At 36.9% G+C, this 23,008-nt stretch overlaps 1 protein-coding gene across 4 annotated transcripts in view; it reads left to right on the top strand.

Annotated features, from left to right (window-relative positions):
- Window positions 1-23,008, top strand: part of ERBB4 (erb-b2 receptor tyrosine kinase 4) — a 984,076-nt gene that overhangs the window by 912,899 nt on the left and 48,169 nt on the right. For all 4 annotated transcript variants that reach the window (XM_031451836.2, XM_031451838.2, XM_010992478.3 and 1 more), the window contains exon 21: window positions 21,793-21,948. In XM_031451836.2, the coding sequence (XP_031307696.1) occupies window positions 21,793-21,948 (156 nt within the window). The remainder of the gene's footprint in view (window positions 1-21,792; window positions 21,949-23,008) is intronic.

Here is a 23,008-nt window from a genome sequence, read left to right on the forward strand (position 1 = left end):
TGGTGAAGAAACTGAGTTTATTTGGCAGAAAACCCAAACCAAACCAAACCCAGACCCAAAACAAGAGAGTTGAACAGTGATGCCATCTACTGCTCAGAGAGCTGTCCAGCACTCCTGTGAATTCATTGCCCCTGCAGTGCATGGAATATGAATATTTGTTGATAACATCCAAATAACAAGTCCGTTGGATTACCTACAGAAATAGCTTCTCAGATTAGCTGGTTGGAAATTATTATAAGCGCATCAGAGAACTGCAGCTTGCAGTCGATAGCAGATAGTAGAAGATTAGGCAATGCTGAATTTTGTTTCACACACTCAAAAAGTATAATCTGGGTATATAAGAGTATTTCCTATTGAAATAGATGACTGTACTAAACAGAATAATTTCTGTTCCATTGTGCTACTGAGGTTTATCAGACACAGAAATAAATAGGATACTGAAGGAGCATCATTGGGGATAAAACACATTCTTTGCAGTAAGTAGCAAAGACGAATACATTCAGCAAAAGAAAGGTTCACAGAATTGTAAAGAGTGTTTTATTTAGGAAATAGTTTTAAAACTCACCAGACAATATTGACAGCACATCTTGTGTGCTAGGTAGCGAGCCAGCTCCTTACACAAGTGAGGAGGCAGAACCATCCTGGCAGGAAGATTCACTGACAAGCCAAATGAGAGTTGGCCACGGTCTTTGTTTGCTTAATAGGAAAAGTTATTACCTTTGCTTGTTATCCCGAGAAGGCTAATGGAGCTCTCAGGGGTCTCTCTTTCCAGACACTAAATAACATCAATTACAATGATCCCAATTAAAGTGGGGACCAGGAGGTGTGAGGCTCAAGATTAAACAAATCACCCCTTGACTGACATCTTCTGAAACTTTCTCTCATCATATATACTCTTTAAAATCCTAGTGTCCTGCATTAACTCACCTCACCTTAAAATTTTTAAACTGAACAAAAAAGGATAGAAATGCATCTGCTCTAGTTTCTATTAATCTTAATGTTTGAGGTCTTCTAGCATCAGTGGAATTGAGTACCCGCTTTTCTAAATATTATATCCAAAACAGGATCCAAGAGGTATGAAGCATGAAGTGAACAAATACACAGATTTAGAATAACCTGAATTTTCAACTTTGTAATGTCTTAAATATAACTGAACTATTCTACTGTTTGATGACTTCTAAGCTTTCATCATCCACTCTTAAGTATTAATAGATCATAATTTATATTATCTGCATATGTATTTTCAGGTTCCAAATAATGCGTAAAGGAAGATATTTCACATATAAAGTCAGTACATCATTTTTAATAAAAATACATCAGTGCAAGAAGAAAAGGCCAGTTTTATTCTAACACTTTTCTGTAGTCTTAACCCCATTTTTAAAAAGCTGATAGCATGTATTTTATTCTGAAAATGGTGGGAAATCCATACAGTACAATTAAAGATACATGCCTGGAGATTTACTTACAGTATTTAAAAAGATATTTGGAGACATCTGTACTACAAGTAAAATTAGAATTTATATAGTTGTTTATTGGACTTTCTCCACTTATGAGAATGTATACAGTTTCTGTTATTTCACTGTTCCTACAACTACTGTTGAAATTTAGTGGTTTACTTTTTTTTCTCCTAGACAGTTCCCTGAAACAGTCCTAGTGCGTTTTGTGAAATGGGATGTACAGGTACATTAAAGCAGATAAACAGCTCTACACAATAGCAAGTGAACAGATGGTTTAGTTGCCATAGACACGTTTCTAATGTTAGTTAGCCTGACGCAACACAAAATACAGCTATTGCCCTGGGATCCACGTCTGCTTCTCTGCTACTTCCTTGTGAATGAGATAATAGTATTGATTTATAACACATCTATGAAGTTTAGATCCAAAACTCTCTATTGCTGTGGAATAAACTAAGGAAAAATGTTAGAGCTTTCCATTTGAAAGTATCTAGCAATGCAGTAAAAACACATTGCTCACTATCAAGTCTCACATGCTTTTCAATTTTCCTGGTTTTCATCTCTCTCCTTTAAATGATAATTAATTAGTAAAGACATTGAAGAGTACCAGAGTATGAGAAAAGGAGCACCAGGGAAATTTAAAGAGAAGGTACAAACAGGGTGAAATTAAATACACGAAACATTTTTATGTGAACAGTGCATTCTGGAATTATGCTATGTAGTGGTCCTAAGTCGTATCTACTGTTTTGGTGTATTTAACATTCTTTTAAGATGAGCTCAGGACTTCAGAGGCCTTAAACTTTAAAGATATAAATTTAATTATATTCCTACTAAATGAGAGCTGTATAATTTTTTTAATTTAATCAAATGTTAATTTTCCCCTTTCTTGAAGTGGTACCATTTCATTGTTGAAACCATTACCTAGCAGCTTGGATTAAAAGGCACATATGACAGTTAATAAAGAAATAGCAAATCATTAAAAAGCTAGGCTACAAATTTTCTCTTTGCAATCTGGCATTAGGGAAAAGAAATTAAAGATGATCTGCATGAATTTAATGTACTGAAAGGGAAGGAGAAGAAGTCCTGTGAATTCAATTTTCGACGTCTTCTTTCTAACTAAATTAAATCACTCTGAGAGACATATTTAATCATTTCTTTTTGAGATGAAATCATGCACATTTTACTGAACAGTACAATTTTATGTCAATATCAATTGTTCTTATTTATAAATTATTATTAGAAATATTGAATTATTTAACATGATTACTGCTAACAGCATTTTAGGTAAAACTCAATGAAGCTTCCCATCAGTGTGATGTCTTTGAAATGTAATTACGGTTTTATACTATGAAATATGCAGTGCATGAGGAAGATTTTTGAAAGAAGTATCCAGTAATATTTGCCTAGCATGACTTAATTTGGACACTATACCATATTAACATAGATAATATACTAGAAGTTGAGATACTTGGTAACAGAACTGCTTCATTGTTTCTGTTTTTTGTGTTTATCAGTATTTAGTTGATCCGTTGAAGAATGTATGGGACAACACTTCAAAGAGTATACATACTGATGTTTCCATTTATGAAGAAGATGGGAAAAATAGGGTCTATTTTTACATTTTTTTTAAAGATGTGTTACATGAGACACAAATCAAAATTTATTTCTTAATCAGAAATATATTTATCTTTAAATCAAGCATAATTAAATGTGTTTTAGTGCTAAATATATGGGAGTAAAGTTATTTCTTCAGGTGAATGTCACTTAAAAGATGTACAAATGAAAAATACATTTCCCAAAATTTCTCCTTCCAATGAAATATGATGACTACAGTGTGACAAAGCAAGCCAAGTCTACTGATAATAGAAGTTTACTCCTGATTAATTTGGCTTTTTCAGTATCTAATACCTCTTGATTACACACTATATATATGCCCGACACTTGAGTTAGACGCTGACTACCACTGTTTCAAGTTTATTGAAAGAAAGTTCTTTCCAAATTTTGCTTTGTGACAGGAAACTTTTGTTTCCTTAAGTAGCCTTAAGTAGTGTGCGTGAGTTTAGAACACACTCTTTCAGTTGGCTAAACGGAATGAACAATTTCGCTGCCTGGGAAGGTTTGTAAGAGGTTATGTTTAGTTTGATCTTACTGTTCAAACCAGCTTAATTTATGCTAGGTTCTGTGTGCCCCTCTGCTCTGCCACGTTCTTGGCCAAATTCTCATGATTGTCATCAAGAAGCATCTCTGAGTTTTGCATCAACTCCTGTGTAACATTCCTTTTTACATCCTTCTCTTTTCGTGCCTTACCAGTGCCCTGTCTCCATTCATTTTTTCATAGCCATACCGCATAAGAAATGAGTCTCAACTTGCTGTCTCCCCTTTTTCATCTCCAATTCCCTCTCCTAACCCCTGCAGTATGTGTCTTTTGTCCCTAACACTTAAGCAGAGCTTTTAGCAGTAATATTACTAACAATCTCCTAAATGCCAATTTTAACAGCACCTTTCAATCCCCCTCCTATACTGACATTCTAGCATTTGGCATCATCAGTCATTCAGATTTTTAAATGATATAATTTCCTGGATTTCCTTCCACTGCACTGCTCTTTGTTGGACTTTCTCTCACCCTTCTAACTTTGCCATCTCAGTTTTCTTCCCTGCATTTCTTCTATTTGCTTATATGTAAGAACACTTACGTATGTGTTCTCTCACTGGTCTCTGTGGAGGACTCTCATCCATATTCACGACTTCAACCGTTCCACATATTCTGGTGACTCTCACTTTCATTCATTTATTTATTCAATGGATATTGGTTGCCCACCTGTGATAAGCAAGATGTGGTTCTAAAGGGTAGAGAATACAACATAAGAATGAGTAACAAATTCTCTTTCTCTGACATCATGGTGCTGGTGAAACAGACAATAAGTTGGTGAAGAAACAATATGCTCGTCTCTAGCCTTGGGCAGTGTGGCCATTTTAACAATATTGATTCTTCCAATCCAAGAACACAGTATATCATTCTATTTGTTTATGTCATCTTCAATTTCTTTCATCAGTGTTATAGTTTTCAGAGTACTGGTCCTTTGCCTCCTTGAGTAGGTTTATTCCTAGGTATTTTATTCTTTTTGGTGCAGTGGTAAATGGGATTGTTTCCTTAATTTCTTTCTCTGCTATTTCATTGTTAGTGTATAGAAATACAACTGATTTCTGTATATTAATTTTGTATCCTGCAACTTTACCAAATTTATTGATAATCTGTAGTAGTTTTCTGGCTACTTCTTTAGAGTTTTCTATGTATAGTATTATGTCATCTGCAAACAGTGACAGTTTTACTTCGTTTCCAATTTGGATTCCTTTTATTTCTTTTTTTTTTTTCCTCTTTTTAATTTTATAATCATTATTAATTTCTCCATTCAGAATTCACCTTTAACACCCTGTGGGTTTGTGCCTCCATTATAACATTTATCACAGCCTGTACTGCATTATATCTATGTGTGTATGTGTGTTGTTGGGTGAAAATGCACATATACAAATGCACGATCTTCTAGAAGACTGTGAGTGGTTGCTAGAGTATTTTGCCCAAAGTTAGTTATCCTCCAATAGTATTTGGATTTAAACTCACCTTCTTTGAGGGAGAAAATTCAGATGAGTCTCCCTCAGTAATATATTTTTATTTAGATATATAATAATAATAATAATTAATATTAATAATAATAATAAATAATAATAATAATAAGGCTAAGCAAATATACACCATGAGGTTTCTCCTCGCTTTACAACCCCAGCCATGTTCCTTGTAACACACATTCTAAGTGAAATGGTCAGTTTTGTAAAGACTGATTTAAACATTTTATTAATCATCTCAAAAGTTGGATTTTGTTTCTGGGTAAATCTTATGTAACACTTAATTTTAAGGTTTGAATAATATGAATCTCCTGATACTGACAATCATTTACATGTAATCATAATACATAGAAACAGAAACTAAGTTTGGTTGGCATGCAGTAAAAATGAAAAAAACAAAGAAAAAAAATCTATTAAATCCTAGTGTATTTAGAGCTGTTTTATAGAAATGTTGATCTTGAATGTAGCCTTCATGTTTCCAAATAGAATTAATATGTAGTTCCAAGCAGCCTCTTCGTGACTAAATTCAAAGAAAGCACAATTATGTCTTAAGACTTTATTTTTTTTTGCCAAAAATATGCTATTTCTACCAGATTATTGATGTAGAGAAAAATGACTCCATTTTATTTTCATATCTTTACATAAGATTGTGTTTACGGTGCCATTATCCACAAACGCCTTCCATATAGAATTTTTTTATTGTAATTAAAACAGTAGGAATTAATGACAGACTGGGAAGCTTGCTGTTTTTGTAATAATGAATTGAACCATTTGAATGGGTAAAAAATGTTAATACAGTGATTATTTCAGACTGAGCTAAGTCTTGTCATAAAAGATGAAAGTATTAAATTTGCATTAGATATTTTAAAAATGAAATTGAATACTATGAACCCATGTGAAGGTAGTCCAACTTTGCAAACAATTGTAAGGGAGCATAGAAGTTATGATTCGAATAAATTCACTCTGACAGCAGAATAAACTCACTGAATTTTGAACCCAAGGTCACTGATTTCATTAAATCCATACATTCAGTCCCTTGACTTGTGTATGTTGCTTCATTGCACTACTGTTTAGTGGTTATAGAGGGTCTATGGTTTTTTTAATGTTTGGACCTTTTAGCTAAATGTTGTATATTGTTACATGGGAAAAAATTCTCACTTATTTAAAAAAAAAGATAGTTAAAAATTAAATTCTGTAGGAGACATGGATCATTTGTAACTACAAATGTGGAGGGGATTATTGGAAGACAAATTGTTAAAATAAATCAAACAGTGAAAAATGCCTTGTTCATATGATTAAAAATTACTTTTCTTATCTCATTGTTTTAGAATATACATCTTTACTGGATGCTGTACAATTGTAGTCTGATACTTTCAAGTTTTAATGTTAAGCTGAAAACAAAGGTTTGGTTTTTTTTTTTAAATAGAATTCTGGAAAAAACTGATTTTATTTTTTAATGTTTAGGTGGGAAGACATATCTTGGGATCGACATATGTGTTGGTAATAGTAAGATAATCCTTGAAGGGGAAACCAACTTCAAAATGCCTGCTAATATCCACAATCATTCTGAGTTTCAAAGAGTTTTCTAACATTCGTGTATTTTTACAAAATTGTTTTTATTTTGTTTGTCCTGACCTCTGTCTTCCTGTGCTACTTAGCTGCTAATACCTTTCCCTGGATGAACCCAAACATCGAATTACTCTTTTCCTCTGTTTCTGAGGACAGTAAAATACTCATACCACATAGAGCAATTTACCAGCTTATTCTTTCTATCTTACACTGGCATCAGTATTCTTTGACTGTCCTTACCTTGTGAAGAGGCTCCTGTGAGCTTCCTTTCCTCTCTCCTTGGACACCTGTTTTGCTGGTGTGCACAGTGAAATCTGAACAATGTCTCTCTTTTGGGCCACTTCAAACCTCTTCTCTCTCCTATTTTTCTCCCATTCTGAACATATGTTGCTGTTTCTTAATTTACCAAGAAAAACAGTGATAGGAAGACATGAACTTCTGGACCATTGCCCTCTTCCAGCTCCCAGCTTTTCCTTCATTGCTGATTTAGTGAAAGCATTATCTTTCTTCCTTTACAAAGTCCACCTTTTTTGCCTTTGCTCTTGCTCTCATCCCAACTGCAGCATTTCTCCATCATTTCTTCTCATCCTTTGTCATCAGTCTCTACTGACTCACTGGCTCCTCTCAGGCATCCTATATATCGATTCTCCAGGGGTGGTGGATGAACAACCTCAGACTTGTCTCTTCTTCCTAAAGCAACTGCCTATTTATTCATTTACTTTAGAAAAGAGCACAATTTTTTTTGACCATGGTTTCTCAAATCCTTGCTCACCCCTGAGTCTGCCACAGCCTAGTGGCTTTCACCAGCGTTGCCAGTTGCTATGTTCTGAATTATGCCTCCACTACTCCAAATTCATTTGTTGAAACTCTAACTCTTAATTCAGTGGTATTTAGAGATGGATGGTAATTAGGTTTAGATAAGGTCCTGAGAGTGGATGTAGTCCCCTTATAAGAAGTAAGGAGATATGTGAGAAAGTGGCCATCTGCAAGCCAGAAAGACCCCTACCCGGGGAACTAAATCAGCTGGCACCTAGATCTTGGACTTACCAGCCTCCAGAACTGTGCGAAATAAATTCCTGTTATTTAATCCACCCAGTCTCTGGTATTTTGTTATGGCAGCCCGAGATGACTAACGTAGACTTCGGTACAGAGAATGGGGTGCTGCTGTAGTAAGTACCGAAACACGTGGATCAGCTTTGGAACTGGGGAGAGGGTGGATGCTGGAAGAGCTCTGAGGTACATGCTAGAAATAGGGACATTGAGGATGATTCTGGTGAGGTCCCATACAGAAATGATGAACGTGTTTTTGGAAACTGTAGGAAAGGCGATCCTTCTTAGAAAGTGGCGAAGAACTCGGCTGAATTGTGCTGTGTTCTAGTGTTTTGTGGAAGGTAGAACTTGCAAGAGATAAAATTAGATATTTAGCTGAGAAGATTTCTAAGCAAAGTGTTGAAGGAGAGGCTTGGTTCCTCCTGACAGCCTGTAATAAAATGCGAAGGTAGAGAAATGAATGGAAGAGGGAACCAAAACTTGAAGTTTTGAAAAATTCTCAGCCTACCCATATTGCAGAAAATTAGGATGTTCTGAAGGGAACAACAAAGGTATGGGTGGAATATCAACCAGCAAAGAGTTTATGAGATTATATGAGCAGAAACACTGCTGATTTGAACTGAGGGGGATGGAGACAGGACAAAATGAAGGAAGGCTGTTAAATTCCTTGAGTAGCTCCTAAGGAAAATGGGGCTATTTGGCTGTGAATGCCCACTATACTTTCAGAAGAAGGAGAAATGTCCCCAAAGGCAATTCAGAAATGAACAAGGCCAGTGCCTTGGTTTACACAGGCCAGCAAGCCTCTACCCATAGAGAAACTGTATGTAGAAAGAACTGTATACACAATGAATGCTGTATACATGATAAGGTGGAAAAGGATCAAGAGAAAATATATAATGCTTAGTCTTTCTTCCATTTCTTTTTAGTAGCTAATAACCCAATAGAATATGCATATATATATACAAATACGAGATGACCCCAATTTTCATATATAATGTATTCATAAAAGAGGCAAAAGTGGATGATCTTAATGTGAACAATAGATCTACATGTTATAAGTGGGATTCAGTAATAGATAACTTGAGTGTCATAAAATATTGAATTTTCTCTTGCCTTTACTCCTCATCTACAGTGATAGATTTACAGCTTTTCCTTCATGTACCTCAATTTTGCTCTTTTAAAAATTAATATATAACCATTGAGCTTAATTTCAATGAGTCTACAAGGGAGGCTAAAGAGATATGCTAATTTCAGCATCTTTCATGATTTCTTTATATGTCTTAATTGTATTAATTTTATGAGAAGATTTTTCTTATCAGTTTAATTTTCTACCCTATTTTATTTTGACCATTAAGGTGAAGCTTCACTAAAGTAATTGTCCAAAGACACAAAAGTATATAAAAACAAAATAAAATTTTGCTGAAATTAAACTGTTCTATGAAAGATAGCAATACCAATATATGTGGTTGTTGGGTGATAGATAATCTTTGGGATTCTGAGTATTAAAGTATGCTTGGGAATGTCTGAGAAAATTGCAAGTTGTTTGAAAGCTGAAAGTTTGAAAAATAAGAGTCATCTATAATGCAAAGTGTTGGATAAAAGGGACAATAATAATAATTAACAATACTGAGTGTTTCCTATTGGTCAGGCACCATTCTAAGTGTTTTACACCAACTAGCTTATTTAATACTCACAAGAACCTTATAAGAAAGGTGCTATTATTATCCCCATTTTATAGACGAAGTGACTGGCAGACTGAGAAGCTAGCTAACGTGGCTAAGGTCACACAGCTTCATTTAGTGAGTGGCAGAGCTGATACTGAAGCCTGGGAAGTTTTGTTCTATATCTAACACTCATCATTATATTCTACTCTCTAACTGTCAAAAATGAACAGGAATGGGCTGAGAATGACCCCTTAGAACCCAGTTTGTGTGATGTATATGTTCAGCTTTCTTCCCTGTGAGGTATTAACTGCATAAATCTGTGAACTAGAGAGAAGCACAAATAAAGAGGGCAGCTTTCAAATTCCAACGCCCTGGTTTCTCTACATTTGTAGAAAAACAGATAGTATTTAGTACAAAACTCCAAAGTTTTCTGGAAGTAAAAACACTCACTAAGCAAGTTGCAACATATATGCAAATAAGCTTGAAAATTTGAAGATATTTAACATCTTTAAAAAAAAGAGAGCAAAGGGAAAACATAATAAAAATCATCACTAGCAATACAAATTTACTTCCAAAAAAACTAAACATTTATTGTCCTTTTTCTTCTTCTTTTACTTTTAATTGTTAGGAGGCTCTATGTTTGTGGGCATGTTTATTATTGCCTTGAGTGCCTTCTTCCATAACCTGGTGATTCAAAGGCAAAAGAAGGAGTGTGGATGAATAAATGGAGTAGGGAGAAGAGGGAATCAATCAGTTGACTACTATGTACTGACTGTCTAAAATGTGATGAAATTGGTAAATGTGAAGAGGATCAAACTGAGTTATGTCATCTCAACAGGAATGCACCATTCCCAGCTCTAAGCAGCTAACAGTCTGTAAGGATTTAGAGCAAAAGGATGAAAGGTGGTCAGCTTAAATCCTTAACTTCTAGGTCTTAAGCAAGCCAAAACATAGCTTTCTATTTCTATTCCATACATTGGTGTTTAATTCTCTTAAAAAATAGTTTTATAAGCTGAGCAGGTCAGTAGATGAGTACTCAACTGAGCATCAGATGTATTTGAGCTTTTTTCTACCATTCACATGAAATTGATAACGTTCTGTAATATGCTATCTACTATTTCTAAAGCTTGTGCATAGAAGATGTAACCTAACCTAAATATGTGTATGCTCTTCTGCTTTATAAAGGAACATTGATGTAGACATTCACAGAAAGTTGTTTTAAAACAATGCTTGATAATGTTAAGATTTAGTTTAAGATAGACAGCTAGACGGATTGAGGTAGATAGGGGAAACCAGACATTGTGAGGTTATATAATAGAGCAACACATTCTACTTGGGAGTGAGGGAAGTCTTTGTGGAGGAAATGACATCTACTTTGTGATCTAACAGAGTGTTAGACTTAAGCAAGTCTGTGTCTAAAGGATGGTAGGAAGAGAGTAGCAGTGTGTGGTGAAGGGGTGTTTCAGGTAAAGGGAACAGTAAGTGCAAAGACAAAAGAGCCAAGAGAATGTTCAGGTTGGCTTGGGTCACAGAATTTCAGGTGGAGAATTCCAAGAAAAGCTAGAGTGATGAGCAGAGTCAAGTTGCTTGAGGACTTTTTTCAGCTGTAGGAGAGAGAGATGGCTTAGCACATGAGCATGACGGCATGTGCATATGTGTGCACGTGTGTTGAAGGTTAAGAGAAGATGAAGGAATGATGGAAAGTCCTGAAGTCAAAGAGAGGGGAACTGAGCAAAGACAGATGTATTAGTCTTCTGTGCCTGACTCTTGGATTAGGTCTGAGTCTTTGTGGAGTATGGTGCTATAGTTACTGAAGACATTTTTAAGGGGACTTTTGAGACTAGGGTCTCAATAATAACTATTGGTAGAGCCAGGGGCAAAATATGGTGCAGAGTTTAGAAGCAGGTAGAGCACTTCACCAAGGCTGTGTGGGAGACAGCAGTGCTCTGACGTGGTGAGGAGGAGAGGATGGAAGGGCATCATTCACTGTCTTGAATTATCATAAGCTGCAACTTCTAAAGCACCACGATAGCAGCCGTGGCAAAGACAGCATTTCCACAGCAGCTCCCACTCAGGATAACATGGCTGCAGGTATCAGTGAAGAGCCCTGAGAAAAAGAACCAAGAAAGTATTCATGAGCACCTGTGAGGCTCCCTGGAGAACCCCAGAGATGTCTGGCAAAGCCTTCGAAGGGGCAGGTAGCAACAGGAGCTCTGCAAGCAGGTTGGGCCAAGAAAGAGTGAAATTTGTATTCTTACTGTGACAGTGTGTGTAACCCCCGAGCCTATGAAGACGGCAGAAACGCGCTAGATGACTGATTATCAGTTTAAATAGAGCTGAACCCTGCTCCTTTTTTAGTTATGTGGTGATAGCTGCTCCTTCTTTGGTGATGTAGGGGATAGAAAACAAGCCAAGGTATCAAGCAGATATCTCCTTCCCCCATATTCTTGTGCAGGGACTAGAGACAAAGTCCTAGCATTCCTTCAGAGGGGAAGGACAGAGCTGAAACCAGCAGGTGCATCAAAGTGGGCTTCCTAGTCAACGAGGGCTTGAGACTAAAACTGGAAGATGTGTTTCAGACCCGTCCGAAGATTTTGAGGAGGAAGGAACCTGAGCAAGAGTGACATGGCTCAGAGCAAGCGGTTGGCAAGTAGCTGGGTGACTTCCGGAGGCGGGTAGATGGGCACCACCGTTTTGAGTTTTACCTGTGCCAGCTAACATCTGCATGGCGGACCAGGTCCACTGGCGTCCAAATAAGACAAAGGCAGAATTGGATTGAATCACACGTATAGGCGGATGCTAAATTGGCTCCAATCACGTGGGAGCTTTTAGTCTTCTAGGAGTGTCACATTTTCTCCCCCATGGGAAGATAACTTATTTAAACATATTCAGTAATTACAAATAAACTCACCTGCCTAGACTCATAAATGAGTAAACCACACAAGAAAATAGTTATTGAAATTCTTTAGTTCTGTGTGACGGCAGAGGTTTGGCTTTGTAATAAGGATACCTCATAAAAACTGATGTAATTGTCTGAAGAAGGAAGATATTGCATATGTATTCCCATCTACTGAACTTCCTGGTTTCCAAGGAGTAGATGCAACTCTGGGAAACTAGAGAATATTAGGAATGATCTGTTTCTGCTACGTTATAACTATGGTGTCAGACATCCAACCTCCTCCCTCTAGCGTTTGAATGCTCTCGCACACTAGGTACGCCCAGGGAAAGGCTCGGCTTCTATCTGTTAATCTAGCAGTTGCTGTATTAATAGGTTGCACACTTCATTGATTTTTAATTAATTTCTAAAGAGACACAGAGGATAACTACTACAGCCCGCAGACATCTCCGTTCTCATTGCAGTCCACATCTTTATTGATCAGCTGCCCAAGGAGCAGAAGTAATCCATTTTAGGTTTACTTCCCTGAGAGTGTGGACACTATAAGATTCACGCCTCCCATTTGTAATCATATTGGCAGGAGGTCAGTGAGAAGGAAAAACTGTAGCGTGTTTAGTATTCTTTTGATCCTGGCAGTTGAGCTTTTTACCCACAGATTTATGTAGTAGGAAAGCAGTGCTGTCTCATATGTGCTTTTTAACTTTTTGTTTGTCTGTTTGTTTTATTATTATCATTTTGTTGCTTCTTTAAGAGACATTTTGAGGCTGTTAGGCACCTTTTTCCCAGGGACATTTCCAAAAGCTTGTGAAAGGTGATAGACGAAATTTCTGAAGAAATATTTGAAGAAAATATAGGGAACAAGAAGAAAAATTCCTGTTGCCCACACCAGCCTCAGGAATCTCTAAAGAGTGTCCTCATTCATTTTTCTTGTTATTCTAATATCACCATCTGGGGTTTGGCCTGACAGTTGCAGGATTTGTTTTCCTCCATCCTATCATAAATATCACAGGCTTTTACATTTGCTCCACCTACGCAGCAAAGAAAAAGCGCTACTATCTGGAGAGCCTTTCAAAACGTTGGTCTCATTGTTTATTTAATCCAACCACAAATCTGTATTGAGAGCCAGGTAAATGCCAAGAAATCTTCAGATTGTTGAAAATACCTAGTTGAATTCACAAATATTGATTTGTAAAGTGCCCTCAGAGGTACTGTTCTAAGGAAACTCAGCAAAACTAAAGAAGTTTGTTTGTCAGCTTTAAATGTGTATTATGCACAAGAGTTTCCTCTTTACTGAACTGTTGGAGCACTTATTGTCTATATAGCAATCATTCGGTTGTATACACTGTCTTTTGTTAGTTTTATATAGTCTTTTGACACATATGGTCATGTAGTGTAATGGTTAAGATCATTGCCTACGGAGTCAAGCTGCCTGCAGTCAAATCTTGGTTTTTCTAGGCTTCGTCATGCACTAGCTATCACTCTTGGGCACTTCTACTTCTCTGTTCATTAGTTTCCTTGTCTTAAAATAGGTATAATAGTAGCACAGATCTCCTTGAGTTCTTGTGAATTCCTATCTATAGAGCCCTTAAAACAGTCCCCTGGCAGAGTGTGTAAATAAATGTTAGCTCTTTTATAGGTACAAACATATATAATGCTAAAATACACAGTCATATTTGTCTTCCCCTTATGATTTCAATGTTCTCACTTAACAAGAAATCTCTCTATGATGTATCTTCCACAGTGACTATTACTATTACTGTTTGTCTAGATTCTTCTACATGGAAATAGGTACTGAATAGCAGAAGATTTCTGTTGTTAAGCAGATTTATAGCATTTTACAAATAATGTTCATGTATTCAGTTCAGTCTTGTTTGTAGTGTCAGAGAAATGGAGTTCAGTTTGGTACCCATCAATAGGGGAACAGACGACAAATTGACAGTGCACACCTGTGTTATAAATGTAAATATACATTTATATATAAATGTAAATATATATAAAAGTATGTCTGTGAGTTCATGTGTATAATTTAATGCAACAATGAGAAGCAGTAAAAACTGGACTATGTATAGCAACATGTTTTTAATGTAAAAAAAGCCTAATGATGAGTAAAAATTCTCCTATTTAATGCACAATACTATTTATATATTGGAAATAACACAAAATACTTTTAAAAAATATGGATAAAAAGAATCATATGAACAATGGATTGAAAAGATATGTATTCAAAACACTATTGTGGCCATTTATGATGGATAGAAGAATGGGATTGAGGTAGAGGACAGGAAAACAATTATAGTAGCATCTATGAATTATGGAGGGGTTAGCTTAAAATTCTGTGTACTTGAGATCCCAAAAGAAAACAAAGAAAAAGTCATACACATTGCCTTCGTTTGGCTTCCAGAAAACAGTCTCCGAGAAAAATTTACATCTAGGAAGTTTTGGGTACGTGTTCTCAAGAACACCTAGCAGACAGCGAAAAGCCAATACGAGGTAGGAGGAAAAGTCCAGCGATGATGAAATTGCAACGGAGGTTTCGTCCAGTCCCACGGAGTGCCCCAGAACGAGAGCAGCTCTTCAGAATTGTCCCGCAGGTGTATGGCCTTTGTAACTCTGCATCAACAGAGTACTGGATGTGGACTGCCTCCTGTGAAAGGGTGAAGCCCCTGGCAAAGCAGCTCCCTGTGCATTTGGGTTTGGGGTGTCACTGCCCCAAAACGAAGGCAGCTAAAATGAAAGCCATCAGTGGTCAACACTCCCAGAAGCTGAGATTATAAGTACTTGGGTCCTGAAGAGATTTCTGGACAGCACACCATAGCATCTACAATATGCAGTATGTATAGACACACACACATACACACACACGCACACAAATATGTATTATTGGAACCAAATCTGAAAAATGTATTTCAAATAGCAAAAAATAAAGTGTTTATTACACACTATTAAAATGACAGAAATTCGACTGTCCTCAATATTTCAAAATCTCCCTAAGAACTACAACCTACCCATGTCTCTTGATGATGATAAGTGCAATTGGAAAATGTGAGAATTAACCTTGAATATTACATCTCCAAGCCCATCTAGGACAACCATGTGAATCTGCTTTTCTTCCTTTGAGCAAAATAATCAGAAGAACATGCAGGGACAGGTAGAATGAGAAACAGAAGTCACCACACCTAACAGTACCGAGTACCCAAGAGCTGTTTTAGTTGGCTATCTTTCTTTTATGGTGGTTGAGTTGTATTTCTAATAAGAAAGATGAATTTGAGATTATTTATTTAGTGAACACATGGTATCTTGGAATAGTGAATGTTCTCGATGTTTTATAGACATTAAGGCATTGGATCCTCAAGACAATTCTCAAGGTGGAAACTCCTATTATCCCCATTTAACTAATAAAGACAGTGAAATACCAATAAATTGACCAGGGTCACACAGCTACTCAGTAGCCAGGGTTTATTTCTAGAGTCCTTTGCCTTAAACACTGGGGACACTAAACTGACTTTGACTAAATGATACTCACGTTTCTCACTAACCATTCGAAGGGAGGCACCTACTCTACCTCTTCCTTTACTGTTCTCTGTGTCTATTATTGGCCACAATTTAATATTTTAGACAGATACATTTTACAGTTCCATCTATCATGGAATAAAAATTTAAAGCTGGAGGACACCTCAGAGATCATTTAGGCCAATCTGTCACTTTTATAGAAGAGGTGAAGTGAGTACCTGTGGTCGTAAACGTTGTGAGCAGCATGTCTGGGACTTCTGTCTTGCAACGCTCAGTTCTGTGCTCTTTCTGTGGTGCCACGCACCAGCCATTGCTGGTTGAAAAAGACTTCTCATCTGACTTAATTACAGAGCCCCCTCAGTTCCCCTTCATGATAAAGTCAGTCACTTCATCCAGAAAGGTCTCTTCCTTCCCTTGAATGTCCTCATTGTTTTGGCCTTACAGTAGAGAGCATTATAGTTAGATTTTTACCCCGCCTCAGGGATAGAACTGCTTTTAGAAGGAAAGGTAGGAAAGAGGAGTGCTTTTCATTTGAAGGTAGCCTTCCTGAAGTTTCCTGATATTAAGAAAGTTTCAGGTTGTTAGAATGAAAACAGGAAAAAAAAGTGCCCTCTTGCTAACTCCGGAGATTAATGCCTGTGAGAGCTGACTGCAGCTCGAAATTTTTAGCTCCGCGCACATGTTTGATGAAATTTGTCGCCTGGCCTATATATGGGAAGCAAATATTTATTGTCAGAAATATCCTGGTCTCTCTTGACTTCCGCTAGCTTCCTGCAGCTGGGCAGAATACATTTTCACATTGGATTAAAACATAATAATGCATTTTTGCTAGACAGCTGTGAGTCAAATATCGTTAAGATTGAGAAGAAGGTGTTTGTCGATACCGATACTTTAAAATTGTCAGTTACTGATTTTTTTTTCCACAGAGCAGTTTACATGAGTCGATTCTAACCAGAGATTAAAACTTGAAACTCAATGGTAATAAAATGATCCTTGGACTTTGTATTAAAGTGCATTTCTGAAAGGCAAAAGTAAAATTTGACTTTCCCTAGTGCGTTTGTATTTATTGACGCACATTTTAAGAGGTATGAGCAAAACAGAAAATAAGTAAGCTTTCTTTGAAAGCTTATTGCTGCATTCAGAGAAAATATGAACAAAGGTAAAATCTGAATGGTGTGGAAGATGGTAAATTCTGAGTTGTTTGAGTAAAATCAGATTTGCAGAACCCGGATCAAGAAGTGGACAAAATGCTCCTAAAACACATCGGCCCCAAAATTCCCCTCAGTGCTGAGTGATGAAAGGCAGGTACTTGGGTACAGAAGATCTCCTATTTCATTCATCCATGGAAAAAATCCTGCAGCACAGAAAACTTTTTGACTTATCCTGTCCATGACCTTTCTCTTCACTAAATTCCTGCATCAGTGATATGTTTATGGAGAGCACCAAATCTTTTAATAGATTCCCTAATTTTTCCTTCTCCTATGACAGCCCCCTCAGGTGAATCATTATTAAAATAATACTTGGAACAGTAATTATTATGAAATTTTTATCCACACATTAATCATGATGGGCAGGTTATGGGGATATCTATCACCATTTGCAAACATTTATTGAACACCCACTGTGATGTATTAGTTGAGGTTCATGGATTTTCTGAAATAGGCAATTCAAGTTAATGAGGGTAAATGCCTCTGATGCACACTAGGGCTGTTGATACCTGTCTGTGGAACAATAATCAAAACTTGCATGTTCTGCACTTGCTACATGCTGCTTAGAATTTAACTGCTTTACATACGATTTCATCATCCCAGCAACCCGTGGGAGAGGTGCTGTTATGGCTCTTTTAGAGAGGAGGAAGGTGAGTGACAGAGGGGTTAATTTAACTTGCCAGAGTCACACAGCTAGAACATGGCAGAGCTGGGGTTCTAGCCAAGCAACTGACGCCAGAATCTATGCTCAAACCTACTCCACCATCCTGTATATCCTGTGGCCAAAGCAAGAACTGAGTTTCCAATTTACACAATTTAAATTCTTGCTAAATTATAAAAGTTGCTGTAATTTAGCTGAATTTTAAATACAAGCATGTCAATCACCTTCATTATACCCTGGGATTCACAGAAACATATATTATATTTTTTTCTGCAGAAGTACTAGGATCTTTTAAATCTATATGACGTCACTATGTACATTATTTTCTGCATGCCCACACTTCCCTGTGACCCATCAAGAGAGGGGGTAGGGGTAAATGTGCAGACTTTAAGTCCTGCAGCAAGGGACTAAAGCCCCCAGTTCTGCTGCTCACTGGATAGATGACTTGGAGCAGGTAACTTGAGCTCTCTTAGCCTTGCTTTTCTCATATTTAAAATGGGATGAAAACAGTTATTCATCTCATAGGATTAAGTCAACCCACCAATGTAGAGGTATTTAGTTGAACACCTGCCATGTTTTAAGTGCTCAGTCAATGTTAGCTGAGGTTACTGTCAGTGTTAGTATCCCTACAATGTACTCAGTCTGAGCTAGTGTGGCAAGGACATGGGAGCTGCTACAAGGCAAAGTAAGAGGTTTCTTCTCAACCAATGTAGCATCTCTCTATCATAATGAATGGGCCGTCTTTAATCATCTTCAGACTTCAAGGGACTTCATCCAGTGTATTTTTGTCACTGTTATTTCTAATAACTGTCTGCCTCCTTGATTGCATCACACTCTGATTTAAGGAGTTATTTTATTTTGAAGGAATCTAGCCGAGAATGTGATTCTAATGAGATCTTCCAGTAAGGAAGTCCTATTTTAATGACTGTGATGGGGAGATACCTATTGTGAGTAATCCACAGATGATTCAACACTCTCATTCAGGGTGTGAAAGTAGGACTAAGGTGGTAGTTATAATTAATGATCTGAAAGTGTCCATTTGTACAGTGATGTTTCATAGTTACACAGCAACCACATGAACTGAATTTTGATGGTCTGGTAATGATACAAATGCTTCTGTTTTTATATCTTTTCATTGTGGTCAGGTGGCTGGGGAAACCATAGAGATTATCATCTGGTTTTCTGAATTTAGCTCTCATTATTTTAAAGAAAATACTTTTTTGTAGACAAACACTATTGAGGTTCAGGATGGTCTATCACCTGCTGAGGCTTTGTGCATAGAATATCAAAGACCTTTTTGGAGTTTTTCGGGCTTTTTTTGTACCACAGAATGTGTCATTAGAGTCTTAAATATCCTGGTGAATGTTAATTCCCTACAGGTATAGTATATATATGTCCTACACATATTTACATTAGGATAATATCTAGTTAAGGTAACTATCCGCCTAAATTACAAAAGTCAAAAACACAGAATTATTCTCAACTCTCTTCTTCATTGTTCAGTCAATTATTTGGTTATTTTATTTCATAAATGTACCTTGAAATTGTTCTCTTCCTAATATTCCTTCTGGCCTCATTTTGTTGACAATTCAGACATTCATGCATGTAGGAACTGAGTGATCATGGTAAACAATAAAAGCCAAGCTCCTGAAAAGTGACGGGGTCTGGGGGTATCCTGCCAAACTGGGAACCTGATGCCTGCAATGGGGTGCAGCCACTATCAGCTAAAGAGGATATTTGAAACTTGCCCAGTGTGGGGACAAAAAAAAAAAAAAAAAAAGAAAGAAAGAAAGAAAGAAAGAAAGAAAAATGGGTTTAACTCATGGACTGTCAATTCACAAACTTTATTTTACACTCTCATCACTTTTCTTCTATCACGTGACTTCTGACTTCAGCTGTCTTTGTGTCCCATCTGTCATCTATTCTGGCACCAGGGGATATTTTCAAGGGTCCAGTGATAACTGTCATTCTCCTTTTTTAAACAACTTCCACATCACCACATTGATTGCTGCATAAAGTGCAAAGTCTGAATTCTCTGTCATGACATGTAAGGGGCCCTGCTTGGGTCTAGCCTCTTCCTACTTTCTCAGTCTCACCACTCTCCAGATACATAATGCTTCAGAAATACAGACTTATATTCCCTTATCCAAGTAGACCATGCTGTCAATGCCCTTGTGTTTGTTCTCTCTGACCACAATCCAACCGGTGGACATCAATCCTTCAAAGCTTACTTGGGCCTCAGTGCCTCTCAGAAGCCTGCCTACTCATGCACACTCGCCAGGCTGTACTACAGATGGTTCTCAAAATCCTGCTCTCTCTAAATGCATTACATGCATCACACTGATCCACTCAAGTTTAAACCCCATATCTGCCCACTTTGTTAATTAGCTTTTGTCCTCCTTTAATGCGTAGACCCTTTCTGACTCTCTTTTGGCTCTCTGGTTTCCAGCACAGCGCCTGGCACTTAGTATGTGTTCTGTAATTGTGTGTGGATCTGAATATTAACTTGTTACCAGCACACTTCCCATATTCTGTTATGAAGGTGGTAAGAAAGAGAATGATGAGTGTTTTTGTGGATACTTCTTACAGGGACAAAATTACTGAACGTACTTTATCTCCAAGGCAGGAAGTCTATCTTTTTATCCTTTAAAGCCTGCAAAGGGCTATATGTTTTCAGATTCACTTTATTCTAGAAATTTCCAATTTGGTGTAATCAAACAAAAGGCACTGCTTAGGAAGGAGGGCAAAAACTTCATAAATCCCAGTGGTAGGCTGATTTCAGAAAACACTAAGACATGTGATGTCACCCAGCTGCTGACTGATTGGACCATATCAGGCAGCATCTCCACTGGTTGTGTTTAATGGGCATTTATATAGCGCTTGGCTCTGATGCTGTTTGAAGCAATATTCACTTTCCACTACACCGGGGATACGGTTCATAATTTTTTGACCTCTGTGATTTATGTGTCTGTTTTTCCCAGCTTTTGTTTTGATATCAGAAACCGTTAATCCTTCAAAGTCCTGTGGTTGTAATGTTAACTGCCAACAGCATTGATTTGCAATTGGCATGAGAGTATGCCTCAGCCATTTTATAACACTTCTGATTTGTTTTTACCACAGAAATCCTCAGATATAGAATTTTCCCTAACTCGTCAATAAAAATACATTCGCTCGGACAAAAGATGTTCACTCTAATCTAAGCCTCTGAGTTCATTTCCTTGGTTTTACATTAACCTTTTAGTTAAGGCTAGCATTTCATGATGACTTGTGGTTTCCCTATTGCTGCATTAATAATTATTGTTTCTATGGATTTTTTTATTTCTATATATTCTAATATATATGGTATATATACATCTAACATAAATGTGTATATACATATATGCAGATATACATACATGTGGGTGTGTGTATTGGGGGAAGAGCCAGTTATCTTTTGTTGACAATCATCTGCAATACATTTTATTTTTAATTACAGTATATGTTTTATGAAGAAAGCATATTAAAGGCTAATTTGAGGGTCATTATCAACTATGTAATTTCGCTTGTGGGCTCTCATAATGACTACTAATGTCATCAGAGCCATTTTTTAAATTATAGGCTTTTAATGCCTCTAGGGTATACTTCATTTTTTGCATAATTAATAAGAATAATATAATTCTTCAGACTTGATAGAATCTATGATGGTGATTTTGCCTCCATTAAACCTTCAGATAAAATACTTTTAAAAATTATGGATAGTTGCATTTGTTTGGAGCAGGTATGTGGGAGAAGATGACCTGAAACAGAAGTTATTGAGAAGAAAGCAATTAGGAATATGTGGGTCAGTCCAAGTACATGTTAGCCTGTCTACTAAGACACATGCATACCTCACTAATGAAAGTGTTTGCAAAAAAATAGAAAGTATCTGGGAAAAATGGTCTAACATTTAGCTCACATGCAGGTAATTCTTCTTAATAGGGTTTTAGTGGAAAAAAGGCCAAAAGCTATTTGTGATTTGCTTTTTTATTCCATGTTTTCTGTAATTTTGAATATATTCCCAGATCCTGGCTTCACCTAGAGAAATCAAGCAATTGCAACTGAATAGTAGGAAACTCCTTTTTTGACAATAGAAAAGCCTAGGCATTAACTGACTATCTTTGGGGAATTTGGTGTTTTTCAGGGAATGATGTACCTGGAAGAAAGACGGCTTGTTCATCGGGATTTGGCAGCCCGTAACGTCTTAGTGAAATCTCCTAACCATGTGAAAATCACGGATTTTGGACTAGCCAGACTTTTGGAAGGAGATGAAAAAGAGTATAATGCTGATGGAGGAAAGGTGGGTATCTTTTTGAGAGTGATAGTTCTTGAAAATATAGTATGATATCCTTTTGTCTCCTTATGTGTTACAGGAAGAAGTCAATAAACCTGAGGTTTAAGAGATTATAAAATCCCAATTCTACCTTCTTCTATTTGCCTCTCTCCTGCCCAGGGTGAAAAAAAAATACACATGCACACATATATGTATATGTACACACATACACACATATATAATGTATAATATATATAGGATATATTACCAATTTCCATTTCTGAAAAGTAGCCAAAATAAGATACTGCATGTCTGGACTCAAGTGATCTTTATGTCAGTTCCAGTGTTGGAGAGTGAATGGCTTCCTAGGAATTCTAGAGATTACACTTTAATCCAGGGCCATAGAAATTATTTCAGTGATCTTAATCACATAAGACTGACTATTACAGAGAGATCAGAGAGATACGACTTCTCTGTCATGGATTAGAGAGAAGTTTCACTATGACCAAGAACTGTAACTATTGGAAAGTTGATCATCTTACTTAACTTCTAGTCCTCCTATACCAGAAGCAACAGGTTCCTCTTATCTGGCTCTATTTTCTTTTCTTTTCTTTTCTTTTCTTTTCTTTTCTTTTCTTTTCTTTTCTTTTCTTTTCTTTTCTTTTCCTTTTTTTTCTTTTCTTTTTTTTAGTTTTCATCATAGGGTGTGAGTTACCAATTTACTTTATTATCTGACTCCCCCCACTTCAATGGGAACTGCTGTATCCCAGGGTTGTAAACAGTGCCACTGCCTCTTCTATCTTTTCTGATTCTCCAGCCTCAGGCCCTGACCGACAGCTGTGTTTCTGCCTCTCTCACTCACCATGTGGTCTCAATCCATGCCTTAGTTCCAGCTCTCGTCTTTCTTCATTAACCTGCTGTGTAGCTTGCCAGTCTTGGCTAGCCGTCTAGGATGTCTCCTCTTCATAAAGAGGTCCCTCTAGGTTGGCCTGGAAAAAACTTAGATCAGGAGAGGACAAATGAAATAAGCAAATGCAGCCTAAATGTAGGATGACCTATAAGCTCACGCTAACAATAAGGTAATTCA

Source organism: Camelus dromedarius, chromosome 4 (assembly GCF_036321535.1).
Source record: "Camelus dromedarius isolate mCamDro1 chromosome 4, mCamDro1.pat, whole genome shotgun sequence".
Classification (NCBI taxonomy): domain Eukaryota; kingdom Metazoa; phylum Chordata; class Mammalia; order Artiodactyla; family Camelidae; genus Camelus; species Camelus dromedarius.